At 41.9% G+C, this 19445-nt stretch overlaps 1 protein-coding gene across 1 annotated transcript in view; it reads left to right on the forward strand.

Annotated features, from left to right (window-relative positions):
* uvrag (UV radiation resistance associated gene) overlaps positions 1 to 19445 on the forward strand; it is a 329710-nt gene that overhangs the window by 191389 nt on the left and 118876 nt on the right. The window contains exon 13 of the mRNA XM_034179025.1: positions 17711 to 17786. Within this exon, the coding sequence (XP_034034916.1) occupies positions 17711 to 17786 (76 nt within the window). The remainder of the gene's footprint in view (positions 1 to 17710; positions 17787 to 19445) is intronic.

Here is a 19445-nt window from a genome sequence, read left to right on the forward strand (position 1 = left end):
ATTTGTGCCACAAATATAACCTCTCCAGCGTGCATGTGTGTGTGTGTGACTCTGGTTTGTGTCTGTTTATTTTGGACCCTTCACCCCGACAGTCTGACATGGTCCTGATTCTTGGCCTAAATTCCTCCAGAATGGACTGTAATTCATATCATCCTGTTGAGTGTAAAGCGCTGTTTCAGTTTATGCTGCGAACTGAGCCATCAAAGGATGGCATGATGTCTTACTGTGCTTTTCCTTATGCATCTGCCACGCACGTGCTTGCCGACATACTTGGCGTAATGCTGATATATGTCAGATCTGAAGGTCAAAACTGAATTAGTTCAGTGCACGTATGTTTGGGAAAATCTACTGCGAGATTAGTCTTACTTTAGTCAAGTTGTTAAAAGCTGTTAACTATCTGGCTTTCTTCTTAATTAAATTAAAGTTACAGGTTGTAGGATTTAGGGGCATCTATTAGCAAAAATGGAATATTATACAAATATTGAATGTTTGAATGTAATGGTCAAAATGTTTAATTTGTTGAAAGACGAATGCCTCGTTGAATAGAACATTTCATCTTTCATCCATCCATCCATTTTCTTCCGCTTTATCCGGAGTCGGGTCGTGGGGGCAGCAGCTCAAGCAAAGCCGCCCAGACCTCCCAATCCACACACACCTCCCCCAGCTCCTCCGGGGGAACCCCAAGGCATTCCCAAGCCAGCCGAGAGATGTAGTCCCTCCAGCGTGTCCTGGGTCTTCCCCGGGGCCTCCTCCCAATGGGACGCGCCCAGAACACCTCTCCAGCGAGGCGCCCAGGGGGCATCCGGAAAAGATGCCCGAGCCACCTCAACTGACTCCTTTTGACGTGGAGGAGCAGCGGCTTGACTCCGAGCTCCTCCCGAGTGACCGAGGTCCTCACCCTATCTCTAAGGGAGCGCCCAGCCACCCTGCGGAGGAAACTCATCTCGGCCGCTTATACTCGCGATCTCATTCTTTCAGTCATGAGCCAAATCTCATGACCATTGGTGAGGATCGGAACGTAGATCGATCGGTAATTCGAGAGCTTTGCCCCCCTACTCAGCTCTCTCTTCACCACGACGGTCCGATACAGCGACCGCATCACTGCAGATGCTGCACCGATCTGTCTATCGATCCCACACTCCATCCGTCCCTCACTCGTGAACAAGACCCCGAGATACTTAAACTCCTCCACTTGAGGCAAGGACACTCCACCGACCTGAAGAGGGCAAAGCACCTTTTTCCAGTCGAGAACCATGGCTTCGGATTTGGAGGTGCTGATCTTCATCCCGGACGCCTCACACTCGGCTTATTTGTTTTATATTATGTTTAAAATAGATCCTTTTCATTTGATATTTTGTTAATTTATAAACAACAGAAAAGGGACTTACATTTTGGTGTTCCACTGCTGCTTAACAGTCCAACATGAACTTTTAATTGGAGTCCAAAATGCACTGACTTTGTGTACTTCCAAAAAATCCAAAAAACTGTGTAGTTCCTCAGTCCAGTGAAAAATCATGACAGAAATTTGTCCAGCTTTTAATTCTAACAGCTCTTCATGCCTCCAGGCAGCTTACGGAGTGGTGGATTTGGTCTTTTTGTGTTAGAAGAATTAGCAGTGTCAATTAGCTCCTTCAAATCATCGTCTGTCAGCAAAACAAACTCTGCTACTTTTAACTAAATGCCCCCCAGGTAGTGTGCATGTGCGCGGTGGTTGGGGCGTGCAATAGCACATTTCATATAGCACCAAAATTGCATGCTAAAAAAGAACTATTGCACGGTCAGTGAAACACAATGGAAAATGGTACGAGTAGCCCATGTCACGTGACAAACAACCCATGACCCCCAGTCAAATGACAAGGATCCACTCAGCCGTTATATAATGTGTAATTAACCTGCAACAACCTGTTACGTGGTCCACCATGTTGTACCGCCATATTGATACAGTAGCCCAAAAGGGACATACTCTGCATTTTGCAGCTCAGCTGGAAGTGTACTTAAGAAAATCCTGCTCCGTGGTGTGACTCATTCACATCCAGGAATCAGATCTGGGAGCATGTGTGACTGCATCCACAACATTGTGGAACCACCTTGGGTCCTGGATGGCAACCAAAGGGTCTGAGTATCAAAGACATCCTGCTGTCACCTTTAAACCACTGATTAGAGTCAAAGTCTCTGAACCACACAGTAAAACAGGCACAGGACCGTTAAGACTTGGACATTTAACTTTATATTGAGACAGTTTATTATATATATGCATTTGCTTTTGTACTTTGGTTTTTACACAGGCAAAGACACAGAAGTGTAAAATGTATTTAAATGCAGACTTTAGTTTTTATTCTGCTTTTTCTTCACCTTCTCTTGCACATTGTTGAATATTTGATCTTTCATGCTTAATCTCGAGGCTCTTGATTGGCAAGTTCTTTGAAAAGTTTTAATGTCAGTGGGTCAAACCTGATCAGTGTAGTTCATTTGAAAACTGTTAACAGTGAACGTGCTAACTAAATCACATCCTCCTTTCAGTCCTCCTCTGTTTCCTTCCTTCTCTGACTTCCGCCCCATTCATCCCCGCTGGTGTATAATAATATATTTGACTTTACTGGACGTCCCCGAGAGGAATTCCTTGTGTTTGCTGAACCAGAGTCTCGGCTGTGTGATTTCAGACACGGTGGACAGCACCCATTAATCACTTCACTGTGACGGAGTTTGTGTGTAGTCATGCATTTTTGTGCGTGCGTGTGTGTGTGTGTGTGTGTGTGTTGGAAGTAGCTTTGTTTTTCTTTTTCATGCAAGTTCATCTGCAAACAAATCCTATCTGTTGGTGGAGGACTGATCCTAGGAATGACAGCAGTGTGAAAGCAGCGCCTGTTGTTGTTTTTCCTCTCCCTGTTAGTTATTTCCTAGTGCTGAAATATGACTTCTGTCATATCATTTTCTCCACAGGGGTTGAGCTGCATGACGGGAATACAGACAGCCAACAAGTGGCTAGCTGTGTGGCCTTCGGGCTACAACGTCTGACTCCTTTAGGTTTTAACCAGCATTCCTTGCAACATCTTCTTAGGCTTTTTCTTAGGGTTACAATGAGCTCCGTCTGTTTAGAGTTTACTTCGCCAGACTCAGACTGATTTGCTGTCAGAGCCTGGTTGCTGCTTATTCTTTATTTATCTATTTTTTTTCTGTTGTCTCAGATCTACAGATTGCACGTGTTGACAGGTTCAAACAGTTAGACATGACTGAAAACCCACCTGAACCCGCTGTGAAACACTTAGCATCAGTTCAGTTATTAATTTATTTTTAAGACATAACCACCTGCACCTCACTCATGCTTATCTAAAACTCCTATCCAACCATACCCATACATAGACCTGGGATTAATTCCCAGTCAAGCTGTCTGTCCGTGTCCTTTGAAAAGACACTGCATTGTCTTAGTCCACCCAGCTGTAAATGGGCACCGGCCTTGGCTGGGGAAGTAACCTGTGATTGATTGACTTCCCGTTCCTCTGGGAGTCATAGACTCTTATCCACTTCATGCTACAGAATCTGGAGATAATCAGTGGCCCCAGTGGGCCTTAGGGCCCATATATGACTGACTACTTGTATTTCTCTTACCGAGCCTTTTTTCTTCTTCTTCTTTTTCAGAGCAGGCGGCTCTGTTGGATAGGAGTCCGACTACCAGTACATAAACTGGGATTTGATTTTTGGTGCGTTCTTCAGGCTGACTGTTTTCTGCAGAGGACAGTTCATCTGCCTTGTACCAGTCTACCCAGCTGTCAGTGGGCACCACCTTTGCCTATAGAAGTAATCCATGTGTTTTGCTGTGGATTCTTCAGACCAATGTGTTTGACCAAGAATTTTCTGTAATATAGCTAGACTGTAATTTTTTTTGTTGTTGGTACCTAGTGTTATCAGTGTCAGTGTCCATGTTGTTATTTGGCCATATTTTGTCCATAATATACATTAAGTGTCTTTATCACACTAAGCAGGCAGGTGGACCGCAGATCAGAACATTCTGATGCATCAGTGGTTAGAAAAGTGTGGACAGATGTTCTGAGGCCTTTCTAATTCAACATCTAGTTATTCAACTTCCTCTAACAGGCAGTGGTGGCCTTGGACGCCAGCAGACCTAGGCTTTGAAAATGAAGGAAAATCCCAAGCGAGCTCAGTTCAAGCTACATACAACTTTGATCGCACATACAGTTGTAGTCAAAAGTATACATACTCATCATGGGCATGAATGTCATGGTACATTGCAGCTGGAAAATATTCACAGTGCTTCACTTTTTCCACATTTTATTGTTACCACCTTATTGTATCCTATCTGCTTCATGCAAAATTCTTTCCACAGGGCCATGTGGAGTTGACCTTTATGAGTTTTGGAATATGAAGGCTGTTAAGCCATCTGATAACAAGAACAATCCAAGATTTTTCTGATGTCTGCCAAATCCATATCCGGATCACCTCCAAAATTCAGTGGGGTCTTCCATGGCCTCATATCTATCTGTGGTAAAAAATATGGTGAGAATCCATGAAGTAGTTTTGATGTAATCCTACTAACAGACAGACCAATAAATAAATAAACGATAATGGTTTTATTACGTCATTTGCAGACGTGATAATCATTTAATCCTCTGATTTAGTACATTTCTCTCTCTCATGGACACCATTCACTGAACTTTGCTCAAGCATCTGTCTGTCATTTTCTATCAAAAGGCTAAATTCTTTAAAAAAAAAAATCTCTTCCACAGAGTTGTGTAGAGGTTTGACTATTTTATTTGAGTTTAGACTGTAACAGCTGTGAAACCAATAAAATAACTGTTTACTGAATTCATACATTTCTGTGCAGAAACTCTCTCACTGCTCCAAATCAATCATTCATCCAGCAGGTGGTTCACCAGTCACTGGTATGTTACAGAGGTGAAGCAGAGCTGCGTTTTGAATAGGATTAGTGGATCAAAGTTCACCAGATTTGTAGGTATCTGTCCTTGTTATACTCCCTTTCAATTTGGTTAGTTACAAAATGATTGATAGCATTCATTGTTTCTTGGCTTTAGAAAACTAGACAGGATATCTGTCTGTCTCTTCATCTGTCTATGCAACCATCTATCTACTGTGTGCGTTTTATAGGTTACATACCTAGGTTTTTCCGAAGCCTTAGTCAACTAAGTAGACTCAAATTGCTTAACTCAAGATGGAAAAAAAAACAGTTGCAAGAGATTTAGTTTTTTGTTGAATGTTTTGCCGTTAGATAAAAGCTGTAGCTGAAGTTTTGGTGTCAATACTTTGTGTAAAATCTAAGCAAAGGCTGGCCTATCGTGCTGCTTGCGTGTCAGTATGTTCTGTACTTGAATGCGCGGGGCTGTAACACGGTCCAGTTTCACAATAGAATCCAGGGAAGTGCCGTGTTGTCTGCAGGATTCTCCTGTTACCTCAAGGCACCTTAAGGTCACAATTAGCGGGTGAACGGCCTCAAATCTGCTCTCACACAGGATTAACAGAAGACCACGACCCTGGCCCCAGGACTCTCATAGACACAGAAGACATGCCGGATGTGCATACTCACTAGTATGCAGAAACCCGTGCATAGCACCAAACATTACTGCACATTCTACTGAGAACACGCTTCATTTGCTTCTGGCTGTGCAGGGTTTAGCATCTCTGTGTGCAGGTCTGCTTTCCATCAAAACTCGCTCTCTTATTGAACTCGTCTGAATCTAGATTCTAATCATTTCTTTTCTTTGCTGTTTAGATTTTTTAACCTTTTGTTTCTTTCCAATTTTATGCCTAATTCAGATACACATAGTTATTATCATCTCAGTATTTTCAACCTGTACACTTAAAGCGGCCTACGTGTTGATGTGCTACTGAAGCGTGTGTCGTGTACTTGAATGCACTAGGCATTACTGACACAAGCTTTTCTCTCAAGAAGTGAAACTCAACTAAGATGTTTGAATTTTATTCCAGCAGATAACAGTTGTATGCAAAAGTTTGGGCCCCCCCTGATAATTTTCATGATTTTCCTTTATAAATCATTGGTTGTCTGGATCAGAAATTTCAGTTACATATATCATATAGCAGACAAACACACTGATATTTGAGAAATGAAATGAAGTATATAGTATTTACAGAAAGTGTGCAATAATTATTTAAACAAAATTGGGCAGGTGCATAAATTTGGGCACCGTTGTCATTTTATTGATTTTAATACATTTAGCACTAATTATTGGAACACAAAATTGGTTTGGTAAGCTCAATGACCCTTGACCTTACACAGGTGAATCCAACATTGAGAAAGGGTATTTAAGATGGCCATTTGCAAATGTTTCCCCTCTTTGCATCTCTTCTAATGAGTAGCAACATGGGACCCTCTAAACAACTCTCAAATGAGCTGAAAACAAAGATTGTTCAACGTCATGGTTTAGGGGAAGGATACAAAAAGCTATCTCAGAGATTTCAGCTGTCGGTTTCCACTGTGAGGAAGATAGGGAGGAAATGGAAGACCACAGGCACAGTACTAGTTAAGGCCCGAAGTGGCAGGCCAAGAAAAAGCTCAGATAAGCTGAAGCAAAGGATGTTGAGAACAGTCATAGTCAACCCACAGACCTGCTCCAAAGACCTACTACATGATTGTGCTGCAGATAGTGTCTCTGTGCATCATTCAACTATACAGCGCACTTTGCACAAAGAGATACTGTATGATGCTGTAATGCAGAGGAAGCCTTTTCTGCATACACACCACAGAGTTGCTTGAGGTATGACAAAGCACATTTGGACAAGCCAGCTTCATTTTGGAATAAGGTGCTGTGGACTGATGAAACAAAAATTGAGTTATTTGGACATAACAAGGGGCGGTATGCATGGCTGAAAAAGAACACAGCATTCCAAGAAAAACACTTGTTACCCTACAGTAAAATGTGGAGGTGGTTCCATCATGCTATGGGGCTGTGTGGCCAGTGCAGGTACTGGGAATCTTGTTAAAGTTGAGGGTCACATGGATTCCAGTCAATATCAGCACATTCTTGAAAACAATGTTCATGAATCAGTGACAAAGTTAAAGTTGCGTTGGGGCTGGATCTTTCAACAAGACAACGACCCTAAACACTGCTCAAAATCTACTAAGGCATTCATGCAGAGGAACAAGTACAGCATTCTGGAATGGCCATCTCAGTCCCCAGACCTGAATATTATTGAAAATCTGTGGTATGATTTTAAGCGGGCTGTCCATGCTCGGAAACCAACAAACCTAACTGAACTGGAGATGTTTTGTAAAGAAGAATGGTCCAAAATACCTTAAACCAGAATCCAGACTCTCACTGGAAGCTATAGGAAGTGTTTAGAGGCTGTTATTTCTGCAAAGGAGGATCTACTAAATATTGATTATAAATCAGATCAAATCAATTTTATTTATATAGCGGCAAATCACAACAAACAGTCGCCCCAAGGCGCTTTATATTGTAAGGCAAAAGCCATACAATAATTACAGAAAAACCCCAACAGTCAAAACGACCCCCTGTGAGCAAGCACTTGGCGACAGTGGGAAGGAAAAACTCCCTTTTAACAGGAAGAAACCTCCAGCAGAACCAGGCTCAGGGAGGGGCAGTCTTCTGCTGGGACTGGTTGGGGCTGAGGGAGAGAACCAGGAAAAAGACATGCTGTGGAGGGGAGCAGAGATCGATCACTAATGATTAAATGCAGAGTGGTGCATACAGAGCAAAAAGAGAAAGAACACTCAGTGCATCATGGGAACCCCCCAGCAGTCTACGTCTATAGCAGCATAACTAAGGGATGGTTCAGGGTCACCTGATCCAGCCCTAACTATAAGCTTTAGCAAAAAGGAAAGTTTTAAGCCTAATCTTAAAAGTAGAGAGGGTGTCTGTCTCCCTGATCTGAATTGGGAGCTGGTTCCACAGGAGAGGAGCCTGAAAGCTGAAGGCTCTGCCTCCCATTCTACTCTTACAAACCCTAGGAACTACAAGTAAGCCTGCAGTCTGAGAGCGAAGCGCTCTATTGGGGTGATATGGTACTATGAGGTCCCTAAGATAAGATGGGACCTGATTATTCAACACCATTTTAAGTAAGAAGAAGAATTTTAAATTCTATTCTAGAATTAACAGGAAGCCAATGAAGAGAGGCCAATATGGGTGAGATATGCTCTCTCCTTCTAGTCCCCGTCAGCACTCTAGCTGCAGCATTTTGAACCAACTGAAGGCTTTTTAGGGAACTTTTAGGACAACCTGATAATAATGAATTACAATAGTCCAGCCTAGAGGAAATAAATGCATGAATTAGTTTTTCAGCATCACTCTGAGACAAGACCTTTCTGATTTTAGAGATATTGCGTAAATGCAAAAAAGCAGTCCTACATATTTGTTTAATATGCGCTTTGAATGACATATCCTGATCAAAAATGACTCCAAGATTTCTCACAGTATTACTAGAGGTCAGGGTAATGCCATCCAGAGTAAAGATCTGGTTAGACACCATGCTTCTAAGATTTGTGGGGCCAAGTACAATAACTTCAGTTTTATCTGAGTTTAAAAGCAGGAAATTAGAGGTCATCCATGTCTTTATGTCTGTAAGACAATCCTGCAGTTTAGCTAATTGGTGTGTGTCCTCTGGCTTCATGGATAGATAAAGCTGGGCATGGGTAAAATATTAATTTCTTTCTGTTGGGGTGCCCAAATTTATGCACCTGCCGAATTTTGTTTAAAGAATTATTGCACACTTTCTGTAAATCCTATAAACTTCATTTCACTTCTCAAATATCAGTGTGTTTGTCTGCTATACGATATATTTAACTGAAATTGCTGATCCAAACAACCAATGTTTGGGAAAATCATGGAAACCATCAGGGGTGCCCAAATCTTTACATACAACTGTGCATGATTTATTATTTTTTTTTAAATGCTATTGTCATCATTCTAAAATTCAAACCAAGACCACCTTTATTACCAAAACACCTTTTTGAGTTTTGATCTAGATGCTGCACTGTGCTCTTATTTTGATATTTTGAGTTTTTGTTAGTTTTGAAGTTTTGAACGGATTTTGATGAAATTTTGTGGAGTGGTTGGAAATGACAAGACGAACAAGTGATTAAATTTTAGTGGTGATCCAGATTACGATCCGGATCCCGATGCTAATGCGTTAGCATGTCTATGGCATTTTCAATGTTAAAAGTTAGCATTAAGCAGTTGCAGCTGTCATCACGTTCGGGTGCATTTGTTTTCAAATTGTAATATTTCTTAAATTTATTTTTGTTTATATATTAATAATCTAATGATTATTATATACAATTTTAGAGAAAGAGACAAAAAGAAATAGATCAATGTGCCAAGGAGGGAATCTCTTTAGGGTCAGTGACCCTATGACCTTGTTTGGAGAAGTGTTTCATAAATGTTAAAAAAAAATTCATATATTTGCAGTTTAGTTGAATAATAAATTGAATTTTGTCTCTTGTTTTTGTCTATAAGCACATGCAATATCAATATCAGTGCTCAGATGACAGTAGCTTTTGGGAAAGGTGCAAGTTGCAATAAACTGTGATGCCGAGCGCTAAGGATACATGCTATCCAGTCACAGCAGATGAAACTTTTTTACTACTGAGCAAACATTATTGTTAGACTTTTTTAGGTTCAATGATTCCACGGCGTGTAGATGTTATGGCGTCAGTGACCCCATGACTTTGGCGGAGGTTTGCACTCTGAGTGCTTCTAGTTTTTTTTTTTTTGTTTTGTTTTGTTTTTTCTGAAAACTGCCAGAAATCAGTTTTATCCCCCTTCACTCTTTTATGCAAAAGTCTTAAATAAAATTAAAATCTTCTCATACGCGGTCTATTAGAAAATTATCCGACCTTATTATTTTTTTCAAAAACCATATGGATTTGAATCACGTGTGATTGCATTAGCCAAGCTTGAACCTTCATGCGCATGCGTGAGTTTTTTCATGCCTGTTGGTTGCGTCATTCGCCTGTGAGCAGGCTTTGTGTGAGGAGTGATCCACCCCTCTCATCTTTTTTTTCCATTGTTTAGGAATGGCTCAGAGACCTGCCGCTTTGCTTGATCAAAATTTTTTCAGAAACTGTGAGGGACATCAAAGTGGACACCATTCGAGAAATTCAGATGGTTTTTGTTGAAAAGTTTTAGGCGCTACAAAGAGATTACGGAGTTTTACTGTCGCTTTAAGGATGGCCCCCAGCAGCTGTGGGGCGCGCCGCGCTCCGAAGCCGCCATCGACAGGCTGAATGACCATTTCATTTCTAAACGGATGGCTGTCTGGATCTGTGACCATCGTGTGCACTTTCTCTGGTTATCACAAGAGCTGGACATCAACCATTTTCCGGCACATTTCACTTTTAACAAGAGATTTTGTCATGGAAAGCCGAGCAGAGGCTTCGCGCGTCACGATGGATTCGCTACTGGAGCGAGACAAAACCACCTCCGGTTTGGTCTCACAGGACAGCTTTGAGATGGCGTTTAGACAGCTGTCGGTGGTTTTTCCATCGAGTGATTATCCGAGAAATTGTGGATGTGCCTGGACATGCCAGAACATGTCCTGTGAGGCTTCATCACGGCGTTGCTTTGCGCCATGCGGCACCACCGCGACGCGCGAAGCCTCCGCTCCTCTTTCCATGACAAAAACTCCTGTAACAGTGGAATGTGCCTTTCATTTCCAAACTGGACGCTGTGTTTTATCCGGGATGTCATCTGACTAGCACAGGAATTGTGAAAAGACATGGACATCAGCACTTTTTCGGCACATTGAGACAGGGGTGGACACATTGGGGTGGATCACTCCTCACTCAAAGCCTGCTCACAGGCGAATGACGCAGCCGACAGGCGTGGAAAAACTCACGCATGTGCACGAGGGTTCAAGCTTGTCTGATGTAATCACACGTGATTCAAATCCATATGGTTTTTGAAAAAAATAATAAGGTCGGATACTTTTCTAATAGACCTCGTATTTAGACATTTTCTTTATTTGAAAAACCTTTGAGTGCTTTGAGAGTATGTACAGCTGAGATTTGGTGTGGATGCAGACAACCCTTATTAAGGGCCCCTTCACACATAACACAATTGAGGCACAATGGCACATAAAGGAGTCAAATGCATCTTGTGAAAAATTGGAGCCGCCTCAAACACCTTGTACAGCTGTCGCTACAACCATTCATGCACACCAGCGGCCAAAAGACAGCGAGTGCCCTGCGAGTGCCCATCCGACCCCTCTCTTGGCAGATGTCGACCAAATTCAAGGTGCCACACACGATCATCCAACACTGCTTGCTGGACACTTACAAAAGGCGGGGCTATTCGTGCTCCTGGTATGAGAGTAGAGAGCAGTTGACCACATTCGAGCTGTTTGTGAAGACTAAGTGCCCCACGAGTGTGGTGTCACCAAGCAACACACATGGGTGTGGCTGTGTGTTGGCTCCTCAACACATGTGGCGTGTGTGTGTGTGTGTCCCCCCCCCCCCCCCCCCAACACATGTGGCTTGTGTGTGCACGTGTTAAGTTAAAAACACAGAGAACAGAGCCAGGACAGGTATATAAATAATTACTACAATAACCAGTAGAGAAGCTTGAATCTTCGACTGGACTGGGTTGCTTGACGCAAGGACGTTTTGCTTCTAATCGCAGAAGCTTCCTCAGCTAAAATTCTTGCTCTGGTAGTCTGACTTCTGTCTTGACTCTTGTAGAGAAGAATAATCAGAAGCCACAAAAGCTGGAGTTTTAAACCAACCAGACCCCTCCTACCGAGAGGCAGACTGCTATAGGCTAGTGACTAAACAATAGCTCTAATTAGCACCTATTGTGCTCGGGTTAGCACCCTCCTAATGACAGGGCAGCTGTCCCTCCTAATGATGGGACAGACCCTCTCCTGATGGCTCCCTTGAAGACTCTGCTGATGACATGAATGACTCATTACTAGAGGTGCACCAATCGATCGGCCACCGATCATTATCGGTGGTTTGCAGATTGAAGCAATGCTTCGATCTGTTGCTTCGTTTATACTTTCTTTCTTTTGCTTAATTTTCCCCCGCTAAAACCCTAAAGAGCATACTTCTGTGAGTATTATTTACCTTTTTTATGATAAACCGACCTGTTATGGTCTTCTGAAACAGCTGATAGATGTATTTTATAACTTAAAAACGGGAGCGATACTAACACGTTAGCATGTCTATGGCATTTTCAATGTTAAAAGTTAGCATTACGCATTTGCAGCTGTCATCACGTTCGGGTGCATTTGTTTTCAAATTGTAATATTAAATTAATTAATTAATTAATTAAATTAATAATCTAATGCTTATTATATGCAATTTTAGAGAAAGAGACAAAAAGAACCTGAATAGAAACACAACAGAAAATATATAATAGCAACTAACAATGAACATACATAAATAAATACATACAGAAATAAATAAGTGTTTCCTGTGAACACCTAGTGACTCGTACGCCTCCATTTCATCCCTGTCTTATTTAAGTTTAATGACAGTTTGTTTCGATCAAACCACCCCTTACCAAAAAGTAGTACATGCAAGTATGTTTCAAGTATACTTCCAGTTTACTTTTTATATACTTATCAGTACTATTTTTTGGTAAGGGATGTTTTCAGTTTAATTTCTTCAGTGATTTCCTCCAGAACTATCTGACAAACTAGAAAACTGCAGCATCCTAGTAAGAGCAGAATGAATTTGAATAAGTTGTATTTTTTTTTTTCTTCACTAAATGGATGCTGCACTCACTGCAGTTTATTGTCTGGAATAGTCCCAGATTGCATTTCAGAGCTTCTAGAATTCAAACATTTTCGTGCAGGTGGTGTTGGGGGTAATTTTGGGTTTCAGCTTTTTTTGTTTTTTACCACTTTCATCCCTGAATATGTGAAATCGTGAGTCACTTTGTGCAGATTAAAGTTACTAACTGGGACTACTGTCTTGTTGCGAGAAAGAAACCAGAATCATCCTCCGTTCTGTTCACACAGCTCTAAACACTGTGCGGCTCTCTGACAAGATAGAACGATAGAATCCAGTCAGAATTAATAACTTCAAAGAGAAACACTGTTTTGTTTATTTTTGTTTTTGCTTTCCTCTGTGACGTAAACTCATTTTGACTTCTGATATGAGCTGGACGGACAAGGAGAGCAGTCGCCATCATCTAATGTAGTCCATGTCCGACCAGCTCATATCAGAAGTCAAAATGAGTCAAATGGCTCAGAGATCTAAATAGACTGCTGTGTAATGAATGGAACCACACTGCCATCTAGTGGATATCCAGTGTGCGTGAGTGTGTATTTGCAAATCAGTAGGCATTTGTTTGTGGATCTGTCGATTTCTCAAAATTACATCACAGAGGAAAGCAATGAATGCGTGTAATTGGTGATCCGCAAATGCTGAAACTCAAATACAATTTCCAGTTTTACAAATGTAATTTTTTTTTAAACAAATTTTTATATTTGCAAATACCAATTTACAAGTTACAAATATGAAATTTGCATTTGTGGATATCTGAACACATTTGCAAATCAATGATTATTTGTAGATCACCCTGTGTGCATTTACAAATATTAATGAGACAATTTTAACCCCATAGAATGAGGGCTGTATTTTACATTCTCAACATTCTGTAGGCTGTAACCTGAGCAACATGAAAAATGGAATAAAAAAAACTTGCTGGTGGAACAAAGTCAGTGTAATAAAACAAAAGTTGGCAGTTTATTCTAGTGTCTTTATTTGAGTGAATGTTTTTTGTTTTCATCATTAAGTTTTAATGCAAAAATAGTCCTATACATTAGACCTATATTCTTATTTTGGGCATGATCCAAATATGTACTTAATCGGTATCGGCCGATCAAAATTTCAGTGATCGGTAATCAGCCTAAAAAATCCTGATTGGTGCACCTCTACTCATTACCATGAACAAAAGACTGAAACTCCTTTGACCTGAGTACCCCCATTGTAAACAGGGGATAAAGTGTGTCTCAGACCCCCTCCCTGGTTAAGGCTGGGTTTCAAACGTTTCACAAAGAATGCCTCCTTCACTCCTCTCTCAAACCATTTCTTCTCTCTGGCTAAGATTTTAACTTCCTTGTCCTCAAACATGTGGTTAGTGTCTTTAAGGTGGAGATGAACTGCAGACTGAGGTCCACTGGCGCCGTCTCTGCGGTGCTGGTATAGCCTTTTGTGTAAAGGTTGCTTCGTCTCACTTATGTAGTGTTCGTTACAGTTTTCCTGACATCTGATAGAATACACTACATTGCTCTGTTTGTAACTAGGGATCCTGTCCTTAGGGTGAACTAATTTCTGTCTCAAAGTGTTGACCGGTTTAAAGTAAACTGGGATTTTGTGCTGTCTGAAGATCCTCTGTAGTTTTTCCCCTACTCCTGCTAAATAAGGGAGAGACACTCCTCTTCTTCTTGTCTTCGTCTCCTGTCTGTCTGGTCTCTTTGTTCTTTGTGACTTCTGCACTTTGTCCAGGGACCATTGTGGGTACCCACATACTGTGAGGGCTTTCCGGACAAGTTATTGTTCTTTAGCCCTTCCCTCTGCAGTTGTGGGCACCTAGGAAGTTAAAATCTTAGCCAGAGAGAAGAAATGGTTTGAGAGAGGGGTCAAGGAGGCATTCTTTGTGAAACGTTTGAAACCCAGCCTTAACCGGGGAGGGGGTCTGAGACATGCTTTATCCCCTGTTTACAATGGGGTACTCAGGTCAAAGGAGTTTCAGTCTGTTGTTCATGGTAATGAGTCATTCACATCATCAGGAGAGTTGTCAAGGGAGCCATCAAGAGAGGCTTTGTCCCATCATTAGGAGGGACAGCTGCCCTGTCATTAGGAGGGTGCTAACTAGAACACAGTAGTTGCTAATTAGAGCTATTGTTTAGTCACTAGCCTATAGCAGTCTGCCTCTCAGTAGGATGGGTCTGGTTAGGTTTAAAACTCCAGCTTTTGTGACTTCTGATTATTCTTCTCTGCAAGAGTCAAGACAGAAGTCAGACCACCAGAGCAAGAATTTTAGCTGAGGAAGCTTCTGTGATTTGAAGCGAAACGCCTTCATGCCAAGCAACCCAGTCCAGTCGAAGATTCAAGCTTCTCTATTATGGAAACCACCTGGACAACTGAGAGCCTGAGTGTGTGTGCTTGTGGTCCTCACGTGGAATTACTTAAGAACATATATCGCCTTTGCCACGGGCTGGAGCGGCCGCAGTGCGCACATCGGCAGGCTGTCCCAATGTGAAAGGGCCATCTGATCATCTGATCTGTACACTCAGCCGTTGATCTGAATGTCACGTCACCCACGTGAGCTGTGGTCCACATGATGCGGTGTCTCTTATTCTTTTGTGCACTGTTGTGTGTGTGTGCAGAAAACCGTCGCCGCTGTATTGTTCACGCCTGTCCGATCGTGTGTCCCTCCCAACAGCAGGTGGAACTTTCGCAGTTCCCCATGTCATTTTTTGTACGCTCATATTTTCTTCTGGTTTCTGCTTCTTTCGCCTAACGCCGTGTTATGTATGAAGGGGCTCTTAATAACCTCTGGGACTAAATTATTAAAGTTCTTAGTAAGTATAACCACAGACATTTTTGATCCTCATGGCTCAGGAGTTGAGACGTGTTCCACATGCTGCAGAATGTGGTTTGCAGCATCCCCACATGTGAATCCTGGCCAATGCGATGTTTGCTGCATGTCTCTCCTTGTCTTTTATTCCCTGCTTCCCTTCTCTCCTTCACCGTCTCTGTAATAAAGGCTGAATAATGCCCCTGCCCCTCTCAATATTTTTTTTAATAAAGAAAATCAGAGGATACTGATAGAGTCAGCTCATGTCCTTCACACAGAGGACACTCTCCTTCCCTCTGGGAGAAGGTATAGAGTCACTCGGAGCAGACTGAATAGACTCAAAAATTCATTCGTCCCCATGTCCATCAAATTGCTAAACAATAATGTCTAAAATTGGAATTGTGCAACACTTATGGTGTTTCTCCTGACTTCCTGTCATGTTAATTTGTTATGGATGTGGTTGTGTTTTTACTTGTATCTGTTTTCCTTTTGTAAAGGCACTTAGCATGAGTCCAAGACAAATTTCCCTGAGGGGACAGTAAAGTGTATCGTATCGTAAAAGCTACCTTGCACATTTTATATCAAGCACTCCAGTCCTGAAAGTCTTTTCTTTCATTTTAGACCAAAGTTTAGAATTGTCATTAGACAACAGCAAGAAAACAACCCAGAACGAGGCTCCATATTATACACAATAATTGACTCACTGACTCATCTTCAACCACTTGCTTCAATTAAGGGTCTCGGCGGGGCTGGAGCCTATCTCAGCAGTCATAGGGTGTGAGGTGGGGTACACCCTAGACAGGACGCCACTCTGTCGCAGGGCCACGTATAGACAAACACATTCACCTAATATCTACGGGCAACTTGGTTTCCAATCCACCTAACCTGCATGTCTTTGGATGTGGGAGGAAGCCGGAGCACCGGAGAGAATCCACACAAACACGGGGAGAACATGCAAACTCCACACAGAAAGGCCACCGGAATTGATCCCATGATCCTCTTGCTGTGAGGCAGCGGTGCTAACCACTAAGCCACCGTGCTGCCCTAGATACAGTAATTGTTTGTTAGAATGTATGTTCACACAGAACATTATTGCTGTTAAATTCATCAGATTAACTTCAGCCTGCCTTTTTCAGCGTGTACCCTACACTTCTATTTGCATCAGAGTTTTAAAATGAGCATTCATGAATAATAAAACACTGATAATTCTATGCTTGATTCTTTTCCCTTTTTATTAAAAAAAAAAAAAATGAAAGTACTAATAAAAATACTGTTAACATACCAGATCGATGAGCAGTATCAGTAAGAATAGTAATATCATGAAAAGCTTAACTATGCACTGTCTCAGTTCGGGATGGGTAACGGTTGCGGTTAGATGTTTAGCAGTATAAGTTAAGATGGTGGTAAAGGCTTTAGATAACGATCACAGCATGTATATCAAAGGGAAAAACACGTGTGTGCTTTCAGACCAAAGCTTTGCTCAGACCATGGAGCTGGTTTCCTCACGGCATCCTCCTCAGCAGGAGGCCCGCAGACATAATGACAGGAAGAGATGAGTCCATCCTTAATCCTGAGGTACATGTCAGTATATCTCCTCTGCCCCACCTCTACACCCAGGGCCATCCTACCCATCCTTCATGAGCACTCTTACTGCGGTCCTAAGTAAGACCTCTAACTGACACCCATGGGACTTTCCCACCATACTGAGAGGAAAGGGCGTCATTCTTCCTGCTTGTAAGAGGAAGGACCGGCTGTTAGACACCTCCAGTCCTCTTTGATTTTTCAGTTTAACTAGGTATGGAGGAGGTGTAACGGGCTGGGCTCAGGTACCAAGACTGTTTCATCAGCCATCTGCAACGGTTCCTAACTATAACCACTGGTAGCTGTATGAACAGAAATTTTCAGCAGAGAGAGGAATGTTGTAAAACCAAAGAGCAGCAAGTGTTCAAATCCACCAAAGTAAAGCTGACAAGCAGCAAACCACAATTTAAGGCCCACAGTCCTCAGTTGATTTTTTTATTTTTTCCCCACACGGTTACACCAGGACAGTGCTGTTGCAGTTTTGACTGTTCTCAGTTGGCTTGTGTAATTGTTCAAAGGGAAGTTTTCACCTTTGTTTAGTTGATAAATCACCTGTTACTGCTTAACATTTAATGTTTTCCTGTGCTTCACAGATTCCCTTTGTATTCCAGAGGAGAACGCTTTCATTTTGAATATGGAGTCTACTTGCTCAACAAAAACATTGCTCAGGTAATTTATGAACACATGCAAAGCAACAGTGTTTGCTGTAAACACATGAAAAGTTACTTTAAGAATGGGGGGATCATATCAAATTTGAATAGTATTTCTAATAGTTCAGTCATCAGATATTTCTAAAATGAGCTTCAGTATCTTGAGGCCAAACATGACGATAATGAGGAGTTGTTTAAAATGAGGACGTGTGTGTGTGTGTGTGTGTGTGTAACTGATGACCCTGGCGCTGTGTGCTGCACTGTAACATTGACTACATTACTACTGTCTCTCAAGTGTCTGTCCAGCATCACTGCATCCTGTCACACAGATTTGACTCACCATAAGAATTTTCTGCATTCAAATTGAACTACTCACCAAAGAAAACAAGCCCCCACCAGACGCACACACCTCTGATCACTGCCAAGTACAGGCAGACGCTGCCCATGTAGCTGATGATAATAAGATGCAGGTATGTCAGAAAGTTCTTTAGTGCAAATGCAAAATGTCAGTGTGAAGCCATACTAATGTATAAGCCATGTACCTTACTTCGGGTGTGAAAATGCCCTTGAACTGCATCTAAAGTGAAATACAACACTCGGCTTTCTTTTGGCTGCTCACGCTATTGCTCAGAATTGCCACAGCGGATTCATTATGGAGCTGCATGTTGATTTTGCAGACGTTTTATGCCGAATGCCCGTCCTGATGCAACTTCAGATGTACATAGAGAATGGGGCACAAGCAGCTTTGAACTAGGGACCTCATTTTTAGGAGACAAACACACTAGGGGGAGGTGATGGTCTAGTGGTTAAGGTGTTGGGCTTGAGTCCAGAAGTTCATGGGTTCAAATCCCCGCCTGACTGGAGAATCACTCAGGGCCCTTGGGCAAGGCCTTTAATCCCCTATTGCTCCCAGTGTGTAGTGAGCGCCTTGTATGGCGGCATGTATGTATGTATGTATGAATGTGAGGCATAATTGTAAAGCACTTTGAGCGTCTGATGCAGATGGAAAGCGCTATATAAATACAGTCCATTTACCATTTAACCACTTGTACTGCACTGCTGCCAAAAGTCTTTAAAATAAACAGTATTTGAATGGAGGGCATTGCAACTTTTATTGATGGTATGAAGTCAGAGCGACTATAGCTTTCGTTATAAAATGTTCCCGCTCATTACTTTGTCAATGTATTATTATTAAAGAGTAGGAAGTAGTTGTGCACCTGCCAACCGGTATCACTTTCAGTGACTGTCAGAGACCAGATATCCACATGTGCTGGTCACATTTGACATACAACTTGAATCAATGCTCCATTTTCTTCCTCTCTTTCTCACTCCTTCAAACACCTCAGGGGAGGGCTGAACTTTAGACCTGTCAGTGCTTATTAAAGTACTAATGTGCTGACCTTAGTGACTCCTTCCATTCATCCTTCAGACATTTAGCACTAACTTTTAACAATTAGCCTTCCTTTCTCCATTTCCCTCCTACCCGGGAATGAACAGCCTCTCCACTGAATGACAGTAGAACTTAGAGCTAACAGGTGGCTGACTTTAAACCTCATCACATTGGGATGTTTTAGGTCTAATACCAACCAAAAGCTGTTGGCCAGTATTTAAAGTGTAGGTGACACCAAAAACTGCACAAATAATTGCAAAAATGATGAAATGTTGACATTTAAAAAAT

This window comes from Thalassophryne amazonica, chromosome 9, assembly GCF_902500255.1.
Source record: "Thalassophryne amazonica chromosome 9, fThaAma1.1, whole genome shotgun sequence".
In the NCBI taxonomy this organism is placed as follows: domain Eukaryota; kingdom Metazoa; phylum Chordata; class Actinopteri; order Batrachoidiformes; family Batrachoididae; genus Thalassophryne; species Thalassophryne amazonica.